Consider the following 13418-nt stretch of genomic DNA (forward strand, 5'->3'; position numbering starts at 1 on the left):
CTCTCTCACTCTCTCACAAATTCTCTATTAATTGAAAATCTTCACAAAAGTTCTCCTAAACAGCTGGATTTCTTAAGTAGAGACTCAAACCTTAATTAAAGGAGGATTCTTCAAGCTAGGCAGCATGCACCCCACGCTCCGTTCATCACTCTTGCCAACGCCTTACACACGGAACATACACGCAAAACACATACACACTTCAGAGCGCAAAATCTTCCTCAAAAACTCACCCGATTTCTTGGGGGTCGGCTCATGAGCGAGGTTGCGGGGTGCCAGTGGGCTCTTATAAACACACAGTGTAGACGGCGGTGGAGCAGGGTCCACCCAAACTGGGAGTGTCCTACTAGGAAATGTCTAAACCAATTAGTGAATCTGAGAGTGCATCCCTTTTCCCTCGGACCGTACTCTATTACCACAACCAACACCTCACCCCCCCACTCCCCTGCACTGTGAGATTTCATGGAAGAAATCCATTTATGTCGTTTAGTGGCTCCCGTCTTGTTTCTGCCAAGCGCGGCAAATAATATCAGGCCTGAATTATTCACCAGAGCTTTTGCGCTAAAAGCCTCTGATTGTTGTTCCACAGGAAAGAATACTTAGAGCTGGACAATAATGAGGGGCCCCTGAGTGGTGCGCATGGACATGACACACACACAGCCACACACACACATACTGTACGTACACACACAGATATACTGTACGTACACACACGAAAAGACAACCCACCAATACTCTCTAACCAAGGTATGATGAAAACCACACCAGTTAAGCACGCCTTTTAGCATCCATCTGTCCCTCTCTGCAGTCGTGGTCAGGGTCAAAATCAGAGTCACATATTAACAAGAGTTCAAAACACAGAAAAAAAATGCAAAAGTCTTTTTTTTATATATACACCACATTGAATGTAATTTAATAATCGTTTCACAGCAACACTGGCACAGTACTTTCAGCGGTACTATAACAGTAATTCCTATTGATAAAATTAATTGAAATACAAAGACCAAGAGAAGTGGCAGTAAATGGATGAGTTAACGAGTAAAAAATTATTATTTATTAGCGAGAAGTATTGACAGAGCTAAACTGCATATACCCGAACCCGATACATATACAATGCGATAAATGATCATTTATGATGCTTGTACATGATCTATGGTATGTCTTATGTCCGATGTTTAATCCATAGAAATCGGACATGAAGCGACCAGAAGTCAATGACCGTCACTATGGGAAAGCACTCTGAAGAAGACCCCTGAAAATTGTAAAAAGGTTTAACGATAGCAAGCGCCGGAAATACTTAACTAAAAGCATTCTTCAAACAGAATCAATCAATCAATCAATCAATCAATCAATATCCTTTATTTAACCAGGTAAAATTCATTGAGATTAAAATCTCTTTTTCAAGAATGACCTGGCCAAGAAGGCAGCACCATTATAAAATAAGCACAATCAACCACAATTCTCATACACCACATTCAACGTCAGGTAAAGTACAATACAAGATCAGGGACAAGACTATATGAAGATTGAAATGAATACAGTTAAAAATTAAATAAATAAACTGGTGACAGATGAATGAATAAACCTGGCCGTTATCAGAAAATAGCTTTACAAACAATTGCATTGACCAAGAGAACTATCTTCTCTGTCCTTCAGGATTCCTTTGAATTCTCCCAAGGTGACCAGCTCCGGCAGCTTCAGCTGCTTTTGCACAGTGTTCCAGGCAGAAGGCGCAGCATATTTAAAGGCCATTTTCTGTCATCATAGAGGATGACATACAATGGCTCTGTCTGAACACAACAACAACAACAACAACAACAAGAACGAAAATGACAAACTAAACAGATAATCATGTTCGTAGCATGTATAGTTGTATGAGGTTGTGTGTTACAACACTGTTATTATGACTGAAAGTAAGTTAGCGCTGGTTAGCTAAATCAATCCCCCTCCAGCAGGCTAGGGGAGCAGCTAGTGGGACGGTTTGCACTTTAAAAAAGGACAGATATGTGCAATGGCGCCAAGATAAAAAAAAATCTGATAGTGAGTTCATTACAAGCACATCCACATAGTCAGTGATTTTTCTTTTTTTCTGGCTCAGCAGAATGAGGCCTGATATGAGATCATTAAACATGATACTACTCTAAAGCAGCAGAAGGACTGACCATCAAAAGGCACACTGATACAGAGAGGAGAGAGAGCAACTTTACTGAGAGAGAACATCGTCACACCCACAACACTGAAGAAAATGGTCTAACTGGCTTTAAAGGTGGAGTCAGAGATACTGGAGCATGGCTTGTTGTCAAGTGTTTAGGTCAAATCAGTGAATATCGCCTCACGATCCGCTACCTGTCTGTTCTGTATGTGTGCTGAAAAAAATCAGTGTTGATTAATACTAGTGGTGGGCCGTTATCGGCGTTAACGTGCTGCGTTAACGCCAGACTCTTATCGGCGATAAAAAAAAATATCGCCGTTAATCTCTTATTCCACCTCCTGTTCGGCTCAGGGGAGATAATAATAGCCGGGGGCCGTTGTTGACACTTGAGGAGCCTTTATTCTCTCACACACCCGCCGCTCTCTCTCTCCATCACTTGCCCACGACACAATCGGGTATTGGAACGCAGGGTGGGTGTGTGTGGCCACCGGTCGCCACGTGACTATAACTTTCCAAGTTTTAAACACTTCTATCTCTTCAACGTCACCGTACCCGAATCCTAAATATCCCCTTAGCAGACGCTATATTTCATCGGGGGGAAAACTTTGTTTTGCGCCACAGTTCGGCCGTAATGCTGCTGCACACACACACACAGACACAGACACAGGCGCACACACACACGCTGCATGTCAGAGAGGGGCGCTACCAAAAAGACGAGAGGAGCGGTTGGAGCAGTTGGAGCGTTTAGAGACACATGCGTGCACATTTATTTACATAAAATCGCAATCGCAGTCATTTGTGCAGTTATGTAAAATGTTTCACTAAGGAAAATTACAGAAAAAGTAACGCACAGTGACTTTGATGAGTAACTTTAATCTGATTACTGGTTTGGAGATAGTAAAGCGTTAGATTACTCGTTACTGAAAAAAGAGGTCCGATGCCGGTAACGCGTTACTAAGTAACATCTTGTTGAACATTATTTATTTTCATCACCAATTATCATAGTAGAACAGCTTCCTCAAGCAGATGAGCCCCTGGTCTGATGCGCCACCTGGCTTGAGAAACACGTTCTCAAAGACTTACTTTGAGTCATTATTTAGGGAGCACACACATATTATGAATGAATTCAAATGAGCCATTTTAATCTAGATTAATCTAGATTAATTCCAAAATTAATCTAGATTAATCTAGATTAAAAAAATGTATCTATGCCCACCTCTAATTAATACACAGCCTAGATTATATAAACTGGCATGTTACCAGCTACGGTGGGCCACCCTTTGTTTACATACCAGTTTACAGAGCCTAGGTTGTGTATTAACACTGATTTTTTTTCCCAGCACACGCACAGTACGGACAGGTATCGGATAGCGAGGAGATATTCACTGATTTTGACAAAAAAGTGATTTTGGCAGCAAGAGTTGTCCAGAATGGCTGACTCCATCAACACAGATCAGGTTTGAACTCCCATGAGGACAAAAGGCTTTACAGTAACACATCAAAATGATGAAAAATAGAATATCCGCTTCTTCATCACGTTTCTGACCAGAATGACTGCTGTCTCATGTGTCTCTGCTGAAAAAAGGGTAAAAAACTCAGACGGTTATTGTTAATTCAAAGGTTTTGTGAGCAACCTTGCAATAAAAATCCATCATGGCCCCTATCAGGTTTAAGCTGCATAGTGCTTTGGCAGCTGAATAGTAGATGATAAGTGTTATCTTTGCTGCAGACGGCTTGCTAATGGATGTATGGTTTTGAATGACAGAACAGCAAGTCTCCACAGCAACGATAAAAAAAAGAAAAAAAGAAAAACTAAGTGTTACAAAAACATACTGCACATACAAAAAGACACATAAAAGAACTATCAATGTAAAAAAAAAACTGCTTTGCGGCAACAACAAAAAACACTGATACAAAGACAGACAGGTACCTGTAGAACTGCAGCTGTCGTTTGGGGCTCCCATAACGAGCGCTGAAGACATCAGAGGAAAAGAGGAGAAGGGAAAAGCTTCAGTTAACATGAGCCGGAAAGGGAAGACGTTAGTAAGAAGTTAGTTAGAGGGGAAATCCGACAGACACTAAAGTGATAGTTAGAGGATGTTGACTGTAAAAAAAACAGTGGAAGAGCAAAGTTATAGGCAATATAAAAGGTTGCATCTGAGCAGTATGAACTGTGTCAGGCCCAAACAGCCAATCACCGTATAGAAAATAGCTATCATACAACATGAAAAGTGCCTTCATAGTTGCAACCTTCCAGGTGTTTGCACAAATCCTAAAAAATTCCATATCAGAAAGCAATAAAACGTGCGTTTCTTCCCAAAACAATGCTGGATTCATTAAATCCAGCAACCTGATCTCACAAGAGATTCAAATCAAACTATCAAATTTCGGGAAATTCGAAAATATTGTTACAATTAAAACATATTTTCTTTTTAACGCCTTGCCTGTCAGGTGCAGTCACAGACAAGACAAACAGCACTCTTCTCGCAGTTTTATAAATGAAGTATGTGCCAACAACACAAGTTACAAGTAATCATCCTGTAATATCAGGCCAGACACAAAAGCATCCATTATTTATTCCCTGTATTGTTTGACATGGAGTGCTTCCCTCAAACAACTTAAAAAGCAGTGTAGAAAGATAAGCTAGTGCAAAATACCAAGTGGAAACCAAAGAGGACAAAGAGAAAAAATATTATCAATACAGTTAGAATATCTCACATATAAACTTGCATAAATTAACAAGGCTTCAATAGCTCTAGATGTGGGGGTCACTCAGTTGTCTTTTAACAACTATTTGCCCGCTATCGAAAAGGGTGGCAACAGTCCACACCATTGGATGCTTGATGATGTAACAAACTAAAAAATGTTTAGTTTCATTAGAAAGTTAACCAGTGACCTTTTTTTTTAACCTTTATTTATACAGGTATATCCCATTGAGTCCGAAGACTCTTTTGCAAGGGAGACCTGTTCCCATTTACACGTTACCATTCACACACACATTCATACACCGATAGCAGGCTAACTATCGACATTCACACGAGGCAAGGTGGGTGAAGTGTCTTGCCCAAGGACACAACAACTACGTTACAGGTGACAGGGCGGGGATCGAACCTCCAACCCTTTGATCATCGGCCGACCCACTCTACCAACTGAGCCACAGTCGCCCCTAGATGGCAAAGTATGGAAAAGCAATGAATTGAGATGAAAACAATGAATAGTATTGATGTTATGGTAATGTTGTTATACTGCCTCTAACGTCTTCCTCATTGAAGAAGGCAAAACAAATCGTAATGTCGAAATCGCATCCACCTTTATTGTTATGTGAGTCTAGTGTATAAAAAGGTAAGAGTTCAATAGCTGTCCAATCGCTTTAAAGTATCACAATTCTTTAAAGCAACTCATTTGCTGGCAGCCACTGCACACCATCTGGCCATTATGGAGGCAATATGAAACAAAGCCGTAAAGCTGTTTGAAATGACAAATCTCTGGCGCCACATGCTGGCTGAAACAACAGCTTGCAGGGTAATCTGTGTAAATAAGATATGGGGGATCCACACACTGCAGTTGCCCACTAAAGTAAACACAACACACAAACAATGGACAAGATAAAAAATGCTGTGATATGCCTTCACATCTAAAAAAAAATATGTTATCTATTATTGGGTTGATTGTAACATTTGGAATTATCTGTTGGTTCGGCCTCAACCTCAGCGTTAGTAATGAAAAAAATATTGTTTTTGCATTTGCCAGAAGACCACTATGACCTCGGACAAATTTACAAAGTGAGAGCCAATCACAAGGCAGAGTTTTTCCACTCCTGCCACTAGGGAGAAGATGGGCCGAGATCAAACAGATGCCTAAAATAATTTGTTCCCTAACTCTGTTGGGGTGGTTAAAACAAACAGGGGGAGGGGGGGGAGATGCTGCAATAGATTTTGAACAACAAAGTATGATGGACCCTGTGTGCTTTAATAGTCTGTTCCAATTTTATTACCCATGACATCTCCTGTATGTTTTGTGTTATTCATGTTTCTTTATGCCTATTTTTTTTTCTATGACGCAGTTTCTTACCTAACCAATAAACCTGTTTGTAAAAAATACATTTTGAAAAAATAATTTCCGACAGTGTATTCATTGTACAGCACACACAGCAAGCCGGGATGCAGCTTGGCAGTAACACTAGTGTGATAATCCAACAGCTGATATTAAATCAATTCCAATAAATGATGTATTGGTGATTTACTGTGAATCAACATTTTTTTATCCAACTAGTCCGTGAACTGAAAGTGTGTATGATGTGCTTTGAGTCTTTGTTCTCAGTATATACGTCCATGAACTTACCTGTAAATCATGCCTGGGGAGCCAGTCTGTCTGAGGGAGAGGCGAGCAGGAGAGTCTGTGGTGGATTCAGGATACATGGAGGCAGGAGGGAGGGGGCCTGGCCAGCCTGCCGGGGAGAATGGTGCTCTGTCACCGCGACCACACTGTCAACTCTATCACCAATCAACAAGGGCTCTGGAAGGGGGGAGAGAGAGAGAGAGAGAGAGAGAGAGAGAGAGAGAGAGAGAGAGAGAGAGAGAGACAGACAGACAGAGAGAGAGAACAGGTCATTCGGAGGACGGATTTTTTTCTTTATGCGACAATACATATCATTGGTAAGGCATGTTTTACATGAGTACAATTCAGACACAAGGCCAAGGTCAGAAGAAATAATACTGAAACATTTTAATGAATAAAATTATTCCAAAATTTGATGATTGATAGCCGATGAACTATGTTAACAATCTGATTGTTAAGAATACATCATGTTTGGGGCAATTTTATTTGAACCTTTTCCTAAACAGAAAAGAATGAATGTGTTACTTAATGCTTAGTTTGTAATCCACCCAGATCAATGGCAAACATTTTCAACCATTCATTTTCAAACATTCATTCTTCATAGACTGGATAGACAAGCAAAAACTAAGTGCACAATATATTACGCCAGGAGACATTAACTGACCACATCCATCTTAGTATTGGCTGCAATAACCAGTTGGGCATGCTCGCCCACTGGCACAGTGGCACTAAAAGACTGCCAATGAAAATGTATTTAAAATATTTATTCATAATGATCACCACGCACGTCCCAGACAAGGTCAAGAGTATGATTGGGTAATTAAACAATAATGTGCCGCCCAACCCTCCCCCAACAGCAGCAAGGCAGAGCCCTGTAATAGTCTGTAATAACCCTGTAGTGTGAATGATCCAATCAGCCGTTCCAGTTGACCAGTGGCCACAGCACAGCGTATATGTCTCAAGCCTCTTTCAAGCAGACGGTATTGAGGATGGAGATTTTCAGTCAATTTCTCTCTGATAACGTTTTTTTGTCTTTTCTGAATAAGTCTCTGAAGCCTGGGTCAGGAGGAGGAAAGTAAAGTTTGAGACTGTTGACTCTTTACTGTTTGTACGTCTCGATTGAATTACTGCATTGTGTCTTACATGAGTGGCTGTGTCTGTGTATATATTGCACTTTCTACAATGGAATATATCCTGGAGCGTTATTGATGGATATAGTCTGTGTTGTTGGATGAGGATGAGAAGGGTGACACGCCAGAAGGCTTGGTTTGTTGTTAGGTAATGTGTCCATGACTCCATGAGGGATGGGTCATGCACTGTAAATGACCAGACATGAAAATGTAATATTAATTAATAAATTAATTCATTATTGTAGTGCAGGATGTGGGAAAGACCACTAAGTCCATTATATAACCTGGAAGGGGACTGGACAAATGTTTTACTTTAACCATTAGCCAACTGCTAAAATCTTAAATGTTTAGGGCTGCTAGATTACCAAAAGGAAATCAAATACAAAACAAAAAAGTGCCTTGTGAGTCCATGTCAATTTGGAGCTTAATATATCATAAAACAACATTAACTGAAGCAAAGAACTTGACAATTATGGAAAAGAGAGAGAGGTAAGTGAATTTCTTTGACCCTGCTGCTGTGTTCCTCCACCACTAGATGGAGTCACGTCCTCACTGTGTGGACAGCTGAATGAATAAACCCCTGGATCAGTGTAACCTCTGGAATGTAGCCCTCTTTACAGTCCAATGGCAGAGATGTAAACATCTGAACATCTTCACAGTTAAGGGTTTCAATATGCGTCTTGAATAATCAGTACAACTATTTTAGGCCGACAAATCCGTTGGCTGCTGTGTACCATTCATATGCGTGTGTGTGTGACAGCAACCCATAGTGGATCCACTGCTTTAGTGCGACTTGATTCTATTAATTATTCAAAGTGTCTGCCCAAGAACCAGGCCACTGCTGTAGTGATAACATCAGTGAGGGTTCCATGGGTTTTTGTTGGGGATGATGTACACAGATATGCCAATTACGAACATTTAAAAGGCGCAGTGTGGTTACATTGCAGTATTTAACAGCATCTAGTGGTGAAATTCTAGATAGCAACACTCAATAGCCAACCTCTACCTTTCAGAGAATTTACAGAAGCTACGGTGGCCTTCAAGGACAAGAAGCTATTTACTAAAGATCAATCCAGCACTGCCTCAAGTCTTTCCACAATATCAAGTGATGAGGTTTAGATGTATTTAGTTATTTATTCTTAAACCTGCAGTGTGTAGAATTTTGGGTTTTATTTCCTAGCAGATTTTGTAGAAAGTAATTGTAATATCCATAAGTACATTTAATTTAGTGCAAATTTTTTTTTTAATTATTATTTTTTCTCTTAGAAAGGGTCTCATATATGTCCATATTTCTGCATATTTTGGACCAAGGCCTTGTGCCGCCATCTTTAAAGTGTCATAGTTGGAATGTCATCAGGTGCATTGTTTAAAATTTAGAATTGTTCTTGTCCTTGAAGGCCACTGTAGCTTCTGTTATTATTCGAAAGGGGTGGGGTTACCCAGGGAGTGTTGCATTCTAGAACTTTGTAGAACTTTCTTGATGATGTCATATTACACACTGCACCTTTAAGTACTTCTTCTTGGTCTTCCAACAGGTGCGTTTCCCCAGGACACCCACTACACGTAATACCGTTAAATTTGTCCGTTCTGTGCTACTGTAGAAACATGGCGGTGAAACATGGCAGTGAAACACGGCGGCATGCCCCGCTCCGATATACAGATGAACCGCTCTAAAACAACAACTTCCATTTTCAAGTGATTATACACAAACATACTTATGATTATTATATTCCATTTCTACCAAGTCTGACCTGAAAACCTACAATACAATTCTACACACTGTAAAATACCATCATCAAAACATTTCATGTCAACACCATAGCTTGAGAGGGAGGGGACAAGCACTGCTTATATTTTAGCCCAGTTTTTATTATAGTCCATAAAATCAAACGAGGAAAGCCGCAGACACAGTGGCATCTTTGTCACCTTGACAAAGCTGTGAGCCACGTAGCCCCCATATTACCTCATTTCACCAGTGGCTGCCCTCACGTGAGTCACGGCTAGTAACCGACATTGTACTGATAAACGTGAAGGTGACTTTCTCCTAACATCAATTTTCCCAGGCAGTGAATAAGGGGACCCGTGTTTTCCCAAGGACTCATTTAACGGCCCGCGCGTATGAGTTTCAATCATGACCGAATGGGACAGCGGTCATATCATAGCTGCTATCAGGTGATGATGATGATGGTGCCATGACCCTGATTTGGTAAAAAGGCACAGTGGTGGATCTACTACACAGCAACAGCAAAGCCAACCTGGATTATCTGTCACTGACATGGATCAGAGGACACGTTGATATGAAGGAATACTTTCTGGTAGCGCCCAAATAGCCTGTTACTGGTGTGAGGAGTTGGGCTTTTTCTGTGTCTCATATGGAGATAAAAAATAAACAGAGTATATTTTGTTTTTTGGATATGAGTTTTTTTTGTTTGTTTTTCATTGATATAAAATCACCTTCAAACAAAGAAAATGTGATGGACATTTTATAGAACAAACCGTTAAACCCACAATATGCAATGGCACGCCGCTAAGGGGTTCACGATCAATACAATAACAAAAGACCAAGTTTGATGACATCATAAAGTTGCATGGGATGATGGGAATAGCTTCTGTGAGAGAATAAGCAGTGGAGGGCAAGGCCTAATCATGGTCCATCATGGTGGCACAAACAAAACAATTCAAACCAAAACTAACAACATACAATACAATTCTATATAGTTTTGTATTATCTGGTCGACCCCTTGTTTTACCAGTCACCAGATTTTCAAGAAGTAGGGGGGTGAGTTAAACGCTGTGTCACTTTAATAAAATGTATTTCTCTGGATCTGAAAATTGATGGAAAAAATGTGTGATGTGTTAAGTACACAATTCGACAATATACAACAGATTGGTTGTCATTTTGTTTCGTTTTAATGCTAAATTAAAAATGAAAAAATTGCTGTAGCAATATAATATTAATACTAATAAACAAGTATGTTTAAAGTTATGTCATAAACATGAGCAAGGAAAGGTGTAAAAATACATGGAAAACATTTTTTATGTCTTTTGATAAAGGACTTTTAGCTATTAACTGTGTTCTCTTTTCCAGAACAACCATAGGTGAGCAAGCACACTTTCAGGGTGAAGATGATTTAGTCCCAAAGGAAGAGCAACTATATTAGATAGAGAAGCTTTGATTCTACAGAAAAATACATTGAAACACAAAAGAAAATACTGCAAATTGTGCAAAAGGATCAAACAACAGTTCATCATTTCCGGGAGCAGAATTCCTAGTGCCATTTGTCACCAAGACAATGCAACTACAGTTAAAAAGGCCAGGAGCTTGGCCCAAACTGTCAAACAAAACTAATCACATACTGTACACAACCACTGCTGTGTTGTGTTTTGTGATTTTTTAATACACAATCAATACATATTTCACATTTAAATTTGCATTTGAGTCAATCTGCACTCTAGTTTTGATCACATATATGACAACAAACAACATCATAGCATGTGAACAAGAGTGGGTGGTCACTGGTCGACTTCCAAAATGTAAACATAAAGGGTAGTGGAGCCTGAACTGTCCAATTAGGGCATGGTTGCATAAAGGCCTTTATGTTATAGCTCCTTCTTTGCCAAGTCTGCAGTTTAATGTAGTAGGATTTCATCTATCTAAGCCCACTTCTCTTACTACTAACGAGCACATGTTTTTGTTTACAGCGGATCACAGAGTGACTGTAGGACAATGTAGAGCAATGCACCAATCTCAGAGAGACGCCTGTAGTGATGCTGCTGCTGCTGCTGCTGCTGCTGCTGCTGCTGCTGACTGCAGCAATGCGGTACGCTACAGACTCGTTCTGGCCCAAGTTACAGGCTCAGATTTACTGCGCTAATGGGCCAAGGTGCACTTTGCAGATTAAAAACAGCACAGAGTGAGATGGCCCGAAGAAAAGTTATGAAAGAAAGGGGTTGTTATGGGAGTAAAACAAGAAAAGTGGATAAAAAAATTAAAACAGTGGCTGAGGCAAACATTTACTTGTATAAATGCTATACAACATAACCAACATTATGCTTGCTGCTGTTCACAATGATTCTATCTTCCAAAGGATTTGTCTTTTGTTCCTCCAGTTAACATTTCTTCTTTGTTAGGTTAAATAAAGTACCATTTTTCAAGGATCTTTTTTTTTCTTTTTTCTTCCATACAAAAAAGGCATTTGATGAGCCTTCAGAATTCACCTCCTTCTTTGTTTTTATCCTCTAACTTAGCAAGGAGCAGCAGCACGCCTACACCAACCTGGGGCCTTTTTAATGCAGTGTTTTTGTTGTTGAGGTGAAAAACACGTCCTAAAACATGAAAAGTTGTGTTTCAAGTGTACGTTTACATGCCCTTTCAAATAGTTTTACTGATATACTGTGTAGCAAAGAGGACTATGAGCCATTTTTATTTTATTTGCTTTAATTAAAAGAAAAAAGAAACAATCTGTGATTAATAAAATCCTTCATCTCAACTCATTGGTTAGTTACAGATGTCACAAAAAAATATCTAAAATATTACACAACAATTTAGAAAATTAATTGACACTGTTAATTAATGTGTCACAATAATATAAGGCCAATATGATATTGAATTTCCCGCTCAGTAAATATCTTTGTCACTTTAGTGATTGTAAAGGGATCCTTTACCTTTTTAGGAAGATTTCGGAGGAAAAACTTAGTCAGGTTATAATAAGAATTCTACACAGCTGGAGAAAGGTGAAGGGCCGAGAAATATAGTCTCTGTAGTGTTTATCTTCTCTCACACACTTCAATGTCTTCCAAACAACATTGAGTCACTAAAGGCTTGCTCTGTATGTTTTCCATCCATAGATCCACCTACACCTAACCTCAGTGAATTCCCTCTTGAGACGAGGCTTACGTGAGCAATGGGCAAGCAGGGTCGGCAGTGCTGGCATTGGAAAGCACAGAACGGTGATGTGTGTGAAGTGTGTGTGTGTGTGTGTGTGTGTGTGTGTGTGTGTGTGTGTGTGTGTGTGTTGGCAGCTGCTGAAAACACACACACACGGACCCGAGCAGATGGCTGCGGAAGAGAGAGAGAGAGAGACAGGCGGCTAACAGACGAGAACTGCCGGGGATATCCTACATGAGAGTTCAGTCAGGCAGAGGCAGAGTGAGAGGGAGAAGCTCGCCCTAACCGCACTATATCAGGCTGCAAATAGGATTTAAAAGGAATCTCCTCTTCATCTTATCCAGTGACATTCATTGAAGTATGAAAGTCATGTAAAGATGTGATACGCATGTCAACGCATCGTCTTTCCTCTGATCATCAGACAGTTAGAGGATTTATAAATAGCCTTCACTTTGCTGTGGAGGGCCCTTGATTAAAGGAACAGTATGGGTCACTGGCTGCCGTCAGAGGGGGAAAAAAGCCGACAGCAATTTGCATAAATAGCCTATTTGTACAACAAACTTCTGATATCAATCCTCCTCCCCCCCAGTAAAAGGAAGTTAGAAGCAAAACTGTCTAGTAAAAAAAAAACGAGTTAGATGTATTTGCACTTATGACATCATAAGAGGAGAAGCCATGCCCTCCAAATACCAAACCAACTTAGCACTATCACTTGTGATAAGCACACCCCCAGATACCCCTAGATCTAACCAGCAGTTGCATTCAAACCGGCAGAGTAAGATGTGGGGCCAATCAGAGCAGACTGGGCTTTTAGGAAGGCGGGGCATAAAGGGACAGGCTCTAAAACGGAGCGTTTCAGACAGAGGCTCAAAAAGGAGATTCATCATTGACACTGTGGGAATATCAATGTTTC

General features: G+C 40.2%; 2 protein-coding genes across 3 annotated transcripts in view; both read right to left on the reverse strand.

Moving 5' to 3' along the window:
* Positions 1-6620, reverse strand: part of kcnab2a (potassium voltage-gated channel subfamily A regulatory beta subunit 2a) — a gene marked incomplete at both ends in the record, with an annotated part of 54556 nt that extends 47936 nt beyond the window's left edge. Inside the window, 2 exons of one of the 2 annotated variants that reach the window (XM_080025405.1) lie at positions 4080-4121; positions 6491-6567. In XM_080025405.1, coding sequence (XP_079881531.1) covers positions 4080-4121; positions 6491-6567 — 119 coding nt within the window. Of the gene's footprint in view, positions 1-4079; positions 4122-6490 lie in introns of both variants that reach the window. The other variant, XM_080025406.1, reaches the window with a different exon arrangement.
* Positions 1-13418, reverse strand: part of tamm41 (TAM41 mitochondrial translocator assembly and maintenance homolog) — a 347761-nt gene that overhangs the window by 312529 nt on the left and 21814 nt on the right. The gene's annotated exons all lie outside the window — the stretch shown is intronic.

Source organism: Ammodytes marinus (genome assembly GCF_949987685.1).
Source record: "Ammodytes marinus genome assembly, chromosome: 4".
NCBI lineage: Eukaryota > Metazoa > Chordata > Actinopteri > Uranoscopiformes > Ammodytidae > Ammodytes > Ammodytes marinus.